Below are 14696 nucleotides of genomic sequence, written 5' to 3' on the forward strand. Positions count from 1 at the left end.
ATCTGCCATGTCTATTTTGGGGTGTTTCCAAGGTGCGTGTTGCTACAGTGCCTAACCCTTCAGTAGGAAAACACTCATGGGTTGCTTCTGTACATAAAGACGCAGGAAAAACAGAAGCCAAGTTCTGTTAACGCAGAGATAGGCAGACAATAGCAGCTGCCTTATCGTGAGACAGACCCTTGGTACAACTAGCTTAGTATTGCCAGCACCAACAGGCAGCAGCAATTCAGGGTGAAAGTACCTGAACCTTGAAGAATGACCACACTAGCAACAACTCACACTGACAAGATGAATACATCCCAAATGGGCAAAATCCCAATAGGCAACAAGTTGTTCGAGTCAGAACTAATCTTCCAACTTTCCTTTCACTATCCCCGCAATTGGAATAGATTTGGTCCAAATCGGTTAGGCTGTTCACAAGTTAGCCCACTTGCACCTCAAACATTCCTGTGTCTGCTGTCTTGAATTGGGGTGGGTGACATCATCACAAACTATGTGTTTGAGGTGTCCCTATGTGTCCCGACAACTGTACCAAATTCGATTCAAACTGGTTCCTACTTGCACCTTAAATGTTCATGCGTCCGCCATCTTGATGACCCTAACCCTAACCCTAACCCTAACCCTAACCCTGTAGCAAATTTGTTTCAAATTGGTTAGGTGGTTCACAAGTTAGCCCACTTGCACCTCAAACATACATGCGTCCACCACCTTGAATTGGGGTAGATGCCATCTTTACAATCCACACCATTGGTTAGATGGTCCATGTTAACTGACTTGTGCCTCAAAGGTTTATGCATCTGCCATCTTGAATTGAGATGGTCGACATCATCACAAACTATGCCACTGAGGTGTCCCTACAACTGTATCAAATTTGGTTCAAATCAGTTAGGCGGTCCAAAAGTTAGCCCACTCAAATGTTCACAGGTCTGCCATCTTGAATTTGCAAAGGAGGAAGACCAGCGAATGGGGCAGCTTGAGGGGATGCCACCCACGGCCTAGCCCTGGCACTTGGATGAAGGCTATATGCAAACAGGTTCAATGTCGAACGTGTTCAACGTTGAACTGGTTCAGTTCGACGGTTCGGGCTCGAACTGAACCACCCCCTGTTCAGTCTGACCCTGGACCGAATCCCCTCCCCTCGCTGGCTAGTTCAGGGAGATACATGGGCTTAAAAAAAAAAAGACAAGTTAATTTATTTTTTTAAACTTCCCCCCTCTGGGGAGTTGACCGAGGAGGTGGGGTGGTCCATGGAGGCTCCCCCTCCCCCGCCATCCTCAGTCAGAATATTGGCTGTTCAGCCATTTTTTGGCCTTTCACCCCAGTGAGGTGGCCATTTTGGAGGCCACCACGCCTGCGCAATGGGCCTCTGTGTGGCCTGGGTCCGTGCGCACCCCTAATGTAACGTAAGTTTTGGGCGGTATAAAAATATGTAAAATAAATAAATAACGAAGGCTAGGGAGAATTCCCAGGAACCTTCTGCCTACAGTCTGTTTGCAGCCTAAGCTTTAGGCTTGCTCTAGTGTTGGAACCAAACTCTCTCAAAAGTGAAATCCGGAGGAGAAATGTCAAGCCAAGGAGAAACGGAATTTAGACGAGCAATGGCATGGTTCCTCAAAGGAGAAACTGAAATCCAAAGAGGAACTTCAGGGTTTGCTCAGGCGGTTTCCCCACAGCTCTCCTCTGCACATCTGTGAGCTGAAAGGGCTGGAGTTTTATCTCTAAAGTGCTGCTCATTTCAACACAAGCCTTTGCAGACTGTCAGCTCTACAAATGAGGAAGTCATTTGCGCAGGTTAACAGCCACGGATCTCCCTTCAGACATCACGATTCAATGACCCTTTGATGGCATTTCAGAAATACTTGAAGAGCCGGGGTCTGGCTGGCTGCCTGCCACAGACGGCCGACTTCTCATCTTCAGGCATTTGCAAAGTAGATTCAATCACCATGAGATTCTTTTTAATTTTTGCAGGTCAGAGGCGTCTCTAGGGAAAATAGCGCCTAGGGCAAGCACTGAAATTGTGCCCCCTGTCCAAACATCTGACACCCATCTTTCAGATGACTTTACCATAATATCAGCTCAAAAATACAAGTCAAGCTCATTAATCTTTTAATATTTCAAGAACTATTTAGCAGTGGACGTAGCCAGACCAAAAAATGCTGGAAAACTACAAATTTCAGTATGCTGGGGCTCATGAAATACCCAAATACTATGTGGAGGTGTACTTGGAAAACTAAACAGAAGTGCCTGTCTAATTCTCTACTATGCATTGTAGCATCACTATTACATAAGTTTTAAAAATAAATGGAGAATTTGACTTTTCCCAGATACTCTGAAAATAATTAAACAATATGCAGAGTAAACTGTGTCACTGCTTGGAATATATTCTAGTATTTCAGAAAGACAGTTAAAATGAGAGAAAGAGAGCAAGAAACTCCCAGTGGGCCTTAATACTAAGGATTTCACACTGATTCAAAGACAAACTCACCATTAATAGCCATATTATTAAGACATCGCATTTAACTCACTTATCACAAGAAGCAAAGTAAGAGCAAATGAATACAATCCTAGCTCATAAGCTTCAGGTCAGTATTCACAAGCCCTGATTCTCTGTACATAGTGCCAAACTGAATATGTGTACAGTGACTTATATTATATTAAAAAAAATTTAAAGTTACCTGTAGCCCCTTTGGGGAGCTTCCTAAAGGCCGTGGTGGGTGTCTGCAAAGGTTCCCCCTCCCTCCGCTGGCCTCTAGGGCCTTGCAGCATGCACAGTGGCCATTTTGTTTTCAGTGGCCATTAAAAAAAAAATTAATTTTTAAAAATGGTGCCCCCCTTCAAGTGACGCCCGGGGCACGTGCTCTGCCTGCCCCACCACAGATACGCCCCTGGGTGGGGTAGAGGAAGAAGCAGACAGAAGTTGCCATTTGATGTTGCCACTGATGCTACCAGCAGACTGATCATTTCAATGTTGGGCAGAATTGTGGCTAATACAACCAGAAGAAGGAGAAATACAGGCAGGGATGACTCTAACGGGGAGCAGGCAGAGCCCCCACACATCTCTCTCGCTCCTCCTTTTGCTCCCCCATCCACCTGACTGGCACGTTACAGCAAAGTGTAAAGTCATCGTAGATGATGGACCTTATCAATTATGCTCCATCATCTATGATGACTTTACACTTTGCTGTAAAGTGCCAGACAGGTGGATGGGGGAGCAAACGTATAACTAGTATATGACGGACCTTGAATGAATTATTTTTAAAACCGTCCATTAAGAAGCCTCAAACCCCCAAACAAGCAGCAGAAGTTGGTCCAGCCAGGGAGGGAGGAGACTCCTCCAGCCTCCCAGGAGCCAGCCCAGGCCCTTCGCTTCCTTCCTGGCCAGGAACTGGGCTGCTTTTGACCACATGTGCAAGGGGTTTGCAGGGTTTCATCCGGGGTCCATCCATTCTGATGTCTCTATGTAAAAGTTCTTTGGGAACTTTTGCTGAAGAGTGGTCGATCAATAGCAGTCGTCTCCTAGCGTATCCCACTTCCTTGAGCACATACTCCCATTTATTATGAGGTCATCACTTCATTCTCACCCCAGCGCTGCTCAGCCTGCCTGTCCCACATAACTTCCATCATTTCTCCAACCGTAAAAACAGATGGAAATTGTTTTCAGCTTCAAGCTGCCCGAGAGAACTATATATATATATACATATATATATATACATATATATATATACACACACACACACACACACACACAAAAAGACTGTCAGAGCGGAAAGAGAAGACGCAATCGCCTCCAGCCAGGAAAGTTATTGCTTTCACTCATCGACTCCTCAGCAGCCGGCCTTCAGGATGTGACGGAATCAATCCGGTTGGCAGGGCAGGCATCCCCAAAGGCAATGAGGCACTGGGCCAGCCGACAGCCCATCAAGCCGTCAAAACGAAGGGCAAAGCTTGTTCTTGGGGAAGCAGGAAGCATTGCGGGGGAAGCAGAAGGCCCATGAGAAGCAAGTGGCAGGAGATGGGCCACGATTGGCGGGAACCAACCGGCGGGGGAATTCACTTTGGAGCAGAGAATCACCCCAAGCTTACCAAATGCAGACATTTGTAATTGGACTGAGAGATTGGGACCACGTTGTGAAGCTGTGTTAACCCTCGGCCTCCCCAAGCTACCCCACAGCTATTAATTAATTAATTACCCACAGCTATTTATTCATTATTACTCTATTACTATTGTTGTTGGTATTTATTTACTCCACAGCCATAATAAATAGCCATGGAGTGAGTAAGTAAGTACGTAAATAAATAAATAATAGTAATAATTTGTTATTCATTATTTATTAATTGTTACTATCTGGGCTGGGCACACAGCATCTGGTCCTCTAGTTCCCCCTACCCACCGCTGATTTCTTTCCCCACCCACCCGCCACTGCCGTTCTCTTCTCCGCCCGCCTGCCACTGCAGTTTTCTTCCCCCTCCCGCCCACCCCACCGCTTTCTCTCCCTGCCTGCCTCCATTTGCTCTCCCTCGCTGCCATTTTGTTTTCCACCTCACCCGCCGGCACTGCCGCTTTCCTCTCCCCCTACCAGCATCTCGCTTGCGAACTCTTGGGAGAGCTTCCACACATGGGATTAGCAATGGGTATGCCTTAGCTAGATATATAGATAGATTATTATTACTTATTATTATCATTATTTATTTACCCCACAGCTATCTTATCATCATCATCATCATAGTCTGTACCCTGTCCTCCCATGGCACAGACCCAGACTGCCAAAGGCTTGGTTAATATTGGCTACATATAAAAAGAAACACACCAGCCCTAATTCTGCTTTAAAAGTAATGTCCAGTTTGACTCTCAGAGAGAAACAGAGAACCAGGGTAGGAAGGACCAGGGGGCTACCAGGGGCAACGAAGACGGGCTTCCTGGTTGGGCTGGGCCCAATCCGCCTGCCTCCACAGCTGCCCATCCCGCCCCCATCAGCACCAGGAAAGAAACCCATGTGGCCGGGGCTGCAGGAGGAGCCCGCCCACCTGTGCCCCACTTGGCAAAGAGCTGGCACATGGGCTAATGATGCCACCACCCCACACCACGTACCAGTCAGTGAAACCATTAGCCCACATGCCAGTGCCGAGGGAGGGAGGCAGTGGTGCACCGAGATGATTTTGGCACCTGAGCCTAAAGGCCTTTGGGAACCCCCCCCCACACACACACACAAGTTAAGCATCGTCCCCCTACACACACACACACACACTTTTTTTACACGTGGGTTCCTGAAGGCACAGACAGCAACTGAACTCACAAGAATGTAAGAATGGAAAACAGGTATATGGATACAACTATGAATGAGTGGAAATATTTCAACACACAATTTAACACATTCCCACCCAGCATATTTCTTTACTCCACTCCCCGCTCTGCCTGTAAAGCAGAGGTCACACTTGGCTGCCTGGTGCAGGTCCCAGTCATGTTGTGTAGTTGTTGTTATTTTTATTTTTATTATTATTATTTTGCATTGATATCCCGCTCTTCCTCCAAGAAGCCCAGAGCGGTGTACTACATACTTGAGTTTCTCTCTCACAACAACCCTGTGAAGTAGGCTAGGCCGAGAGAGAAGGGACTGGCCCAGAGTCACATCCAGCAAGTCTCCTGGCTGAAGGGGGATTTGAACTCGGGTCTCCCCGGTCCTAGTCCAGCACTCGAACCACTACACCATGCTCGTTCAGCCACCCGGCACAGTGAGGGCCAACGGCACGGTGACCACACCACCCGGGACAGACTAAAGAGGATTTGGGGTCCCCAGGGGGTGTGTGGAGGCCCTGGACTTTGAATGCCACTGGGTGTTGGCCACCAAAAAATCTATCTGTAGGCCGCCACCCATCATGGACCCTTTTCGCCTGCCTTGTGCTTGGAACTCTCTCCTCGATGTATTCGTTTTCTGCACACGGGGAATGTTGGCGTACAGAGAAGCATCCAATTACTCGCAGACTCCACCTGCAGTCTGGGGCAGCCTGGTCAGATGCAGATATTCCGACTCATTGAGAATGAAACCATCACTGCACGCGCACACACACACCCCCCCGCCCCCCGGAAAGTCAAGCTAACCGTTTAAGATTCACATAGCCACTGCCTGAACTCTGCTTCAAAGGGAAAGCAATTGCATTTCATCGGATCGCTGAGCGGATGAATCGCCCGGTCTTCCGATGGAGGGAGAAAAGCAGGCAAGCAGACTGAGATGAACACAGCAGCAGAATGAAGAACCACATCGAAGAGGGAAGGACGGGGTTCTTTCTTAGGAATACAGGAAGCTGCCTTCTACAGAGTCTGACCCTTGGTCCATCTCGCTCAGGATTGTCTGCACAGACTGGCAGCAGCTTGCCAGTGGGGTAGACAGCATGACTTGTCCCATTTGCTAAGCAGGGTCCACCCTGGTTTGCATTTGAATGGGAGACTACATGTGGGAGCACTGTAAGACATCCCCCTTAGGGGATGGAGCTGCTCTGGGACGACTATCATGCAGAAGGGTTGCCCGCCCTCCCTGGCATCTCTAAGATAGGGTTCAGAGAGACTCCTGCCTGATGCCTTGGAGAAGCTGCTGCCAGTCAGAATAGACAATGCTGAGCGAGATGGACTAAGGGTCTGACTCAGTATATGGCAGCTTCCTATGTCCCTATGTAAAATAATTAAGAAACAACAGGATTCCAAAATGCCTTAGGCAAACGCCTTCCATGATCCATATCATCATCATACCATGATCCATGTCATACGGACATGTTTCTCCACCAACGTATACTTCTTGCTTTGAGAATGCAGTGTTAACATGCCCTGCAAGCAGCCTGCTATTCTTAAAATCCTAGACAATCCTAGGAGAAAGCAAACTTTCCATGCAACTGGCATGAAGGCGTTCCAACCGGAGAAACCGTAGGATCCTTTCTGCTCTGGCCCCAGAGGAAAGAACAGATCTAAACAGCTGCTGTTCCGGAGGGACCAGTGGAAGGCACTCAAAGTGGGAGACCTGGCTTCCCTCGGCTTACTTCTAGAGAAGCTGCTGCCAATCTGTGAAGACCACACTGAGCTAGATATACCAATGGTCTGACTCAGTATATGGCAGCTTCCTATGTTCCTATGTAAGGGGCAACTCAAGACAGTGGTGGACACAGAAGGATGTCTCAGGTGAGCACCACGCATGGACTCCAGCAGTTTGAGACCATGCTGATATAAAAGCTTCACTTGATGCCAGAGGGGCTACTGAGCACGCCCTCCTCCACGGTTTGTTTTACAGACACATTTGCACCTCCCTCTTCCTTCCATTGCTATGCAAGTATCCGGGATGCTCAAGCCAATTTCATGTCAATTTTCCTGCTCTCTGACTCTAAGCCTTGCCATCACATATCGTGTTGCCAGGTTCTGTGTGGCAGCGTCTAGCCAGTGTGATGTAGTGGTTAGAGTGCTGGACTAGGACGGGGGATACCCGAGTTCAAATCCCCACTCGGCCATGAGACTTGCTGGGTGACTCTGGGCCAGTCACTTCTCTCTCAGCCTCACCTACTTCACAGGGTTGTTGTGAGGAGAAACTCAAGTATGCAGTACACCACTCTGGGCTCCTTGGAGGAAGAGCGGGATGTAAAATGTAAAAAAATAAATAAAATAAATAACACACTGGCAGCTGGTAGGCAGTGGGCCCTATCAGTCACCTCTGGTGACTCAGTGTGGGGCTCTACACTTTGCTTATCCAACGCTGCACGCCCTAGATGTTTTCCTTACTGCCCCTTATCGTTTTATAAGTTGGCCATTATCTAGTTTTATTACTTAGTTTTTATGCTTTTTTTTTTTTGCATTTCTATCTTCTTAGGTCCTCTAATCTTTTTACACCCCTCTTTTATGCCCTCTCTCTTGTTGATGTCTTTTATAATTCTTGTGCCATTTAGGCTTTTTTATGCCCTTATGTTCCCCAGGTACCTTTCATGTGCTCTTACTTTTATTATCCCTAAGTATTTTTATTGTATGTAATCACCCCTTACACTTTATGCTGGTCTATGACCGTAATAACGATTGATTGGTTGATACAAGAGGGAAAACACGGGCGACTTACTTGATTTTCAGGCTGGCGAGCATGCTTTTGTCAATCCTGGAAGAAAAGAGAACAAAGATGGAATTAGACCGATGCTGCCAGGGAGGAAACTTGGGACCTTCTGCATCATGCAGGCAGGCAGGCAGGCAGGGGCTCTTCCCAGAGCAGCCCCATCATCCCCTCAGGGGAAGATCTTCCAGTGCTCACACATGTCATCTCCCCATCGAAATGCAAACCAGGGCAGGCCCCGTTTAGCAAAAGGGACCATTCATCTCTGCTGCAAACATGCTGATTCCTCATCATAAGTCTAATGGGTTCTGAGAGGCGGGGGGGGGGGTGTCTGTGTGTTTGCGCAAATCTCTGTGGCCTGCATGTTTTATGGATGCTAATGGACGGCGGGGAGGAGGAATCGAGGAAGAAGACTACAGTCCTCGTCAAGAAGCCCTGCTGAAATATTTAGAGACCAAGGAGAACTGCGGTTTGGATTTGGTGATGATGAAAATGTGGACTGGAGGCCGGGGTGGGACCGTGGCTGCTTCCACAAGAAACCAGAGTTTCGCTCTGATTGAGGCATGACATGAAATGCCGTTGTCATTTCTGCAATAAGCCTCGAAAACGCGGGGGGTTGTTGTTCTTTAGAACAGAGGAACAGCCCTGCTAGATCAGGCCCATCTCGTCCAGCATCCTGATTCCTACAGTGGCCCCCACCAGATGCCTCTGGGAAGCCCTCGGTCAGGAGCAGGCCTCTTCTGATTCTGCTGGAATACGCCAAATAGTTTTACGCACTGCTTTTCAACAAAAGGCCCAAAGCAGTTTAAATAAATAACTACAGATGGCTCCCTGCCTCCAAAGGGCACACCATCTAAAAAAAGAAACGTGAGATAGGCACCAGCAACAGCCACTGGGGGGATGCTGTGCTGGGGATGGAAAGGGCCAGTTGCTCTCCCGCTGCTCAATAAAGACTGGGCAAAGAGGCACTTTTCAATGTGGTGATTCTCTTTATTTAGCAGGGGGAGAGAAACTGGCCCGATCCACCCCCAGCACAGGACCTCCAGTGACTGTTGCTGGGGTCTATCTTATGCTTCTTTTTAGACTTTTTAGAGCCCTTTGGGGACAGGGAGCCATCTTATTTGTTTGTTATTTCTCTTTGTAAACCGCCCTGAGCCATTTTTGGAAGGGCGGTATAGAAATCGAAAGAAGAAGAAGCAGCAGCAGCAGCAGCAATGGCTTAAGAACGGCAACTTGAAGAAAGAAACAGAGGGTTTAATACTGGCTGCGCAAGAACAGGCACGAAGAACAAATGCAATAAGAGCAAAAGTCGAAAAATCCACCACAAACAGCAAGTGCCACCTTTGTAAAGAAGCAGATGAAACCGTGGACCACCTGATCAGCTGTTGTAAGAAGATCGCACAGACTGACTACAAACAAAGGCATGACAAGGTAGCAGGGATGATACACTGGAACATCTGCAAAAAATACAAGCTACCTGTAGCCAAACATTGGTGGGACCATAAAATTGAAAAAGTTGAAGAAAATGAAGATGTAAACATATTATGGGACTTCCGACTACAAACAGACAAACATCTGCCACACAAAACACCAGATATAATTGTAGTCGAGAAGAAAGAAAAACAAGTCAAAATAATCGACATAGCAATACCAGGGGATAGCAGAATAGAAGAAAAAGAAATAGAAACAAATAACAAAATACAAAGACCTACAAACTGAAATTGAAAGGCTGTGGCAGAAAAAGACCCAAATAATCCCAGTGGTAACTGGCACCCTAGGTGCAATTCCAAAACACTCAAAAAGCACCTCAACACCATCGGGGCCACGGAAATCACCATCAGCCAATTACAAAATACAACTTTACTGGGAACAGCCTATATTCTGCGACGATATCTATAACAATAACAACACTGACAATAAAATTCAGCCATCCCAGGTCCTTGGGAAGGACTCGATGTCTGGATAAAACAAACCAGTCAATAACACCTGTCTGACTATGTAAACAAGAAATAATAATAATAATAATAATAAAGAGAATCACATAGGAAGCTGCCATATACTGAGTCAGACCATTGGTCTATCTAGCTCAGTATTGTCTTCACAGACTGGCAGCGGCTTCTCCAAGGTGGCAGGCAGGAATCTCTCTCAGCCCTATCTCGTTGGAGATGCTGCCAGGGAGGGAAAGAAGGAACCTAGATGCTCTTTCCAGAGGGGCTCCATCCCCTAAGGGGAATCTCTTCCCGTGCTCACACAGGTAGTCTCCCATTCAAATACATACCAGGGCAGACCCTGCTTAGCAAAGAGGACAAGTCATGCTTGCTACCACAAGACCAGCTCTCCTGATAGGAATATAGGAAGCTGCCATATACTGAGTCAGACGCTTGGTCCATCCAGCTCAGGGCTCTCTACCCAGACTGGCAGTGGCTTCTCCAAGGTCGCAGGCAGGAGTCTCTCTCAGCCCTATCTCGTTGGAGATGCTGCCAGGGTTGGAAAGCAGGAACCTAGATGCTCTTTCCAAAGAAAAGAGCAAACCTGTGCAAACAGGTTTGATGTCGAACTGGTTCAGATTGACTGTTCAGGGTCGAACCGAATTATCTCCTGCTTGGTCCAATCCCGGACTGAACACCACCACCCCTGGCTAGTTGGGGGGGGGGGTAGCGGGGTGTTGTGTGTTTGTGTGTATAATTTTTTAAAAAAAATTTCAAACTTCTCCCCTCCATGGGATGTTCTTGGACTTCAGCTCCCATCATCCCCAGCCCCAATGGCCTTTGGTTGGGAATGATGGGAGTTGAAGTCCAACAACATCTGGGGACCCAAGGCTGAGAATCCCTGCCATAGTGCAACACCATAGTAAGGCTGTTGATATGCTAACCCCGGGCAGCCCAGCCTGGGTGGGGCTGCTCAACCACAGGACGTGGGCGATTACGCTGAGTCAACCGCATCCCATGTGATGTGTGCTGGCTGTGAAATGGGGCTGCTTGATTTCTGTGCCGGGCTGTGTCGCTGGCACCCAGAGGAACAGAATCGGCTGTCAAATGATGTCCGTTTCACAGGTCCACATCACAACTTTGTCAAGGACCGTCAACCCGAGATCCGCCGTAAAAGCGTCTCGTCCGCCAAGTTTCCCACGGGCAGGGCATGTGCCGGATGTGACCAAGCAACTCCACCCGCTTCCTTTCTCGTAAACACGCCGGGGTTTGCGCCTCCAGCTCCTGGCCGGGTTTCCTCCGCAATCGTGATCGCACTACACATGTAGCCCACCCGGAGAGTACACAGCCCTCGTGCAAGGAAGGTTCCCAGCATTTTGACCGCAGCTGCATTTTGGAATGCCTAGCTGATTTTTGAAGCAGAGAGCTGGCCTGGTGGGAGCAAACATGAATCGTCCAATTGCTAAGCAGGGTCTGCCCTGGTTTGCAGTTGAATGGGAGACTAAAGATCTTCCCCTTAGGGGATGGGGCCACTCTGGGAAGAACATCTGCATGCTTGCATGCAGAAGGCTCCAAGTTCCCTCCCTGGCAGCATCTCCAACATAGGGCTGAGAGAGACTCCTGCCTTCAACCCTGGAGAAGCCGCTGCCAGCCTGGGTAGACAATGCTGAGCTAGATGGACCAAGGGTCAGACTCGGTAGAAGGCAGCTTCCTAATGAGGCTTGCAAAATCTCCCTTAAATCTCTTTCAGCTGCAGATATTGTGGAAGGCAGACTCCTGAATCCTAGAGAAGCCATGCACAATGGGCAGAATCCAGAGATTCTCTCATTTGCAGGCAATCACGAAGGGCAGCTGTTCGACCTGCTCAGCGTGTGTGGGAGGACTCTGCAGTGCTCAAAGAGTGGGACCACAAGCTGCTTCCTCTCTTCGCCCCTATTTCCGTCCAGCAAAGCAAACCTCCATCTCACACCTGCCAAAGAGTCATGACCGGCAGATGTAGCAAATGTGTCCTGATCGATACCAATTTGTCGAGATGGGGAACTGAATTTGAATCCCTGAGTTTTCAACGGCAGGCAGATTACCACCCACCACCCACCACAGTAAAACCCAGGATCCACGCAAAAACACAAAACCAATGATCCACAAAATGACCCACAAAACCCATGATCCATGCCATATAACCAGACTGCATGTTAGGGGTCTACAGACCTGCCCACCCTGAGAAGTTATATACTGTATTTGTCTTTTTTTAAAAATACATTTGGCTTTAATATTTTCAGATCCTTGAGAGAGATTCTGGAAATTTTCAAAATGCACTTTTCAGACATATCTGTGCAAGATGTGCTTAGGGCTTCAGAATGCCCCATTAGGAACCTGCTACCCCATGAAAACATCCCAAAAGATCATTTTCCTGTGTGTGTCTGCTCCCCCAGAGGTACACTGAAGGGGGGGGAAGTCACACATAAAGGGTCTTCTCAGCAGCTGCCCCATCCTGTGGAACTCCATGCCTCAGGAAAGGAAGTCCAACTGGCCCCCTTTTGGGGGTTTAGCAGCTGGCAAAAGCCCACCTTTTGGGGGGTTGGCTTTCCCAGAGCTCGCTTAATAATCTGTTTCGTTTTTCTTCCTTGGGGGGGGGGTCTGGCAGAACCCTTTTACTAATGACAGTGTTTTTCGAAATTCTCATTACTGTAAGCCCTCTTGGGCTTCCTTGGAAGAAAGGTGGGTTATAAAATTTTTCAATAAACCAACAGCCCCCGCCCCCGGCGTTTTGAAGTGACGACCGATCTTTGGATCTTAGTCGGAAAGCCTGCGCCCCTGACCACGACTCCCCCAAGTAAATAAAGGCAGACCCACCATCCATATCCTCCAAAGGAGACGCTGCGCTTCCTCTGAAACATCGCCATGGCTTCTTGCTTGCTTCTGCTCCGATGGAGCAGCCTGCTTTTACTCTTGGAACCGGCCGCCTGTTCGCTCGCAGTGACGAGCAGGGGAAGACCCAACGGTCTGGTGTCAGGCATATTTGGAGAGGGCTTTAAACGCTGGAGTTACTTAGCACCTCGGGTTCGATCGACAGGCGCAGAAAACCACCCTGACCACTTCCTGCCCCAGTAGGTCGCTGCGAGTCGAGATTAACAGAGAGGAGGCTGCTCCTCTCTCTGGGAAACCACTTGCCCATTCTTTTTTAAGAGCTGCAAACATGTCAGGGTGTATTATTTCGCCCTCCTCCCCTTTATGGCTTCCGAGGTCTGCTTTGACCTGCCGGGTCGGATCCTGGCCTGGAAGCTACGGTTTTGAACTATTTTATTGTTCAGTTGGTGAGTCCAACTTTTAAAAACCAAAAACTAATTTGACTGTGTCTGGCCCCCACGGACCAGGCCTGAACTGGTTAGCAAAGGGGACAATCCCTGCTCGCCGCCACAAGACCAGCTTGTGGTCTTCATCATTCCCGTCCTTGAGCTTGGGGGGTGAAATTTGCATCCTGGCTCTGAGCAACCTGGCCCATCACCACAGCCCAGGCAAGCATCACCAGCTGCCCGGAGGCTTTAATCACAGAAACAAGCCCTTTCCAAACGGAAGAGCAATAATCCCCACACACACACCGCTCCTGAAAGTCTTGGCCCTTGTGGGCACGCTGGCGTCTCTGTCGGTGCACTTTAATTCTCCGAAAGAGCAGCCCGGCCTCTGCATAAACCTCCTGGGTAATATTTACAGAAACACTTTCCCCAGTATTGAGCCATCCCAGCTGAGCCACCCTCTGTCTCCAGAAGCGAAGGTGCCCTTTGCAGCTTGGAGTGGGTGAGCAGAGACGAGTGGGGACTGATTCCATACTGTGCAACTATCCCAAGTTGCTTAGCCAGCTCCCGCGGGGCTGACCCCAAGGAGCTTTGGGGCCCCAGACAAAGCAAAGTGCACGGGGGAGATAGAACTGATATGGTGATGGGCATAATCTCTTTACTATGCCCATTACAACAAAAATGATTACTTTATTCATTAATAGGGGTGTGCACAAAACCCATTTGCCCGGTTCAGTTCAAGTCCGAACCAGACTCGAAGAGAACCGGGCACATCCATTTTTGTACCACTGAACAAACTCCCTGGCTGGGTTCAAATTTGAGCCGGTGTTACACATAGATAGATAGACAGATAGATATAGATAATATATATTTGAATATATATACTCTGTGTGTGTGGTCTCCAGTGGGCTCTGAGTGTGTGTGCTGGTACAGCAACGGGGCGGGGGGCAGTCTGTGCAGTCCCACTCTCCCCCCACCAGTCTACCCCTGGTCCTCTAAAGAACATTTCAGGCCATTTTCGGGCCATTCTGGATCTTTCCCTGGTGGCCATGGCCATTTTGGAGGGCACCGCGCATACGCTCTGGTCATTTATGTGGCACATCCCTATAGATTAAGCATGAGGGGTATATGCTATTATTTAAATAGATACATATAGGAACACGGTCGTCCTAAGGGTGGGGCGACCAGGGCAATTGCCCCGAGAGCCCCACGCTGGCACAGGCCCCGCTCTGGGCACACTGCAGTGCAGCCTGCCCTCCTCTCTCCCCCAGTCCCAGCAGCCAATCTTTTGTGTCTGTGTGCAGCTTGAAAGGCTCCCAGGCCAGCTGCTAGAGTTCAGTCTCTCCGCACCTCTCAGCTGTTCGGCGAGTGGGCACGGCTTCCAGAGAGGCCATGCAGGCCTT

At 48.7% G+C, this 14696-nt stretch overlaps 1 protein-coding gene across 5 annotated transcripts in view; it reads right to left on the reverse strand.

Annotated features, from left to right (window-relative positions):
* LOC128335960 (rap1 GTPase-activating protein 2-like) overlaps positions 1–14696 on the reverse strand; it is a 130944-nt gene that overhangs the window by 92640 nt on the left and 23608 nt on the right. For 3 of the 5 annotated variants that reach the window (XM_053274938.1, XM_053274941.1, XM_053274939.1), the window contains one exon: positions 8085–8120. In XM_053274938.1, the coding sequence (XP_053130913.1) occupies positions 8085–8120 (36 nt within the window). Of the gene's footprint in view, positions 1–8084; positions 8121–12853; positions 12862–14696 lie in introns of those variants that run through there. The other 2 variants (XM_053274942.1, XM_053274944.1) reach the window with 2 other exon arrangements.

The sequence above is a fragment of the Hemicordylus capensis genome, chromosome 12 (assembly GCF_027244095.1).
Source record: "Hemicordylus capensis ecotype Gifberg chromosome 12, rHemCap1.1.pri, whole genome shotgun sequence".
Taxonomy (NCBI): Eukaryota; Metazoa; Chordata; class Lepidosauria; order Squamata; family Cordylidae; genus Hemicordylus; species Hemicordylus capensis.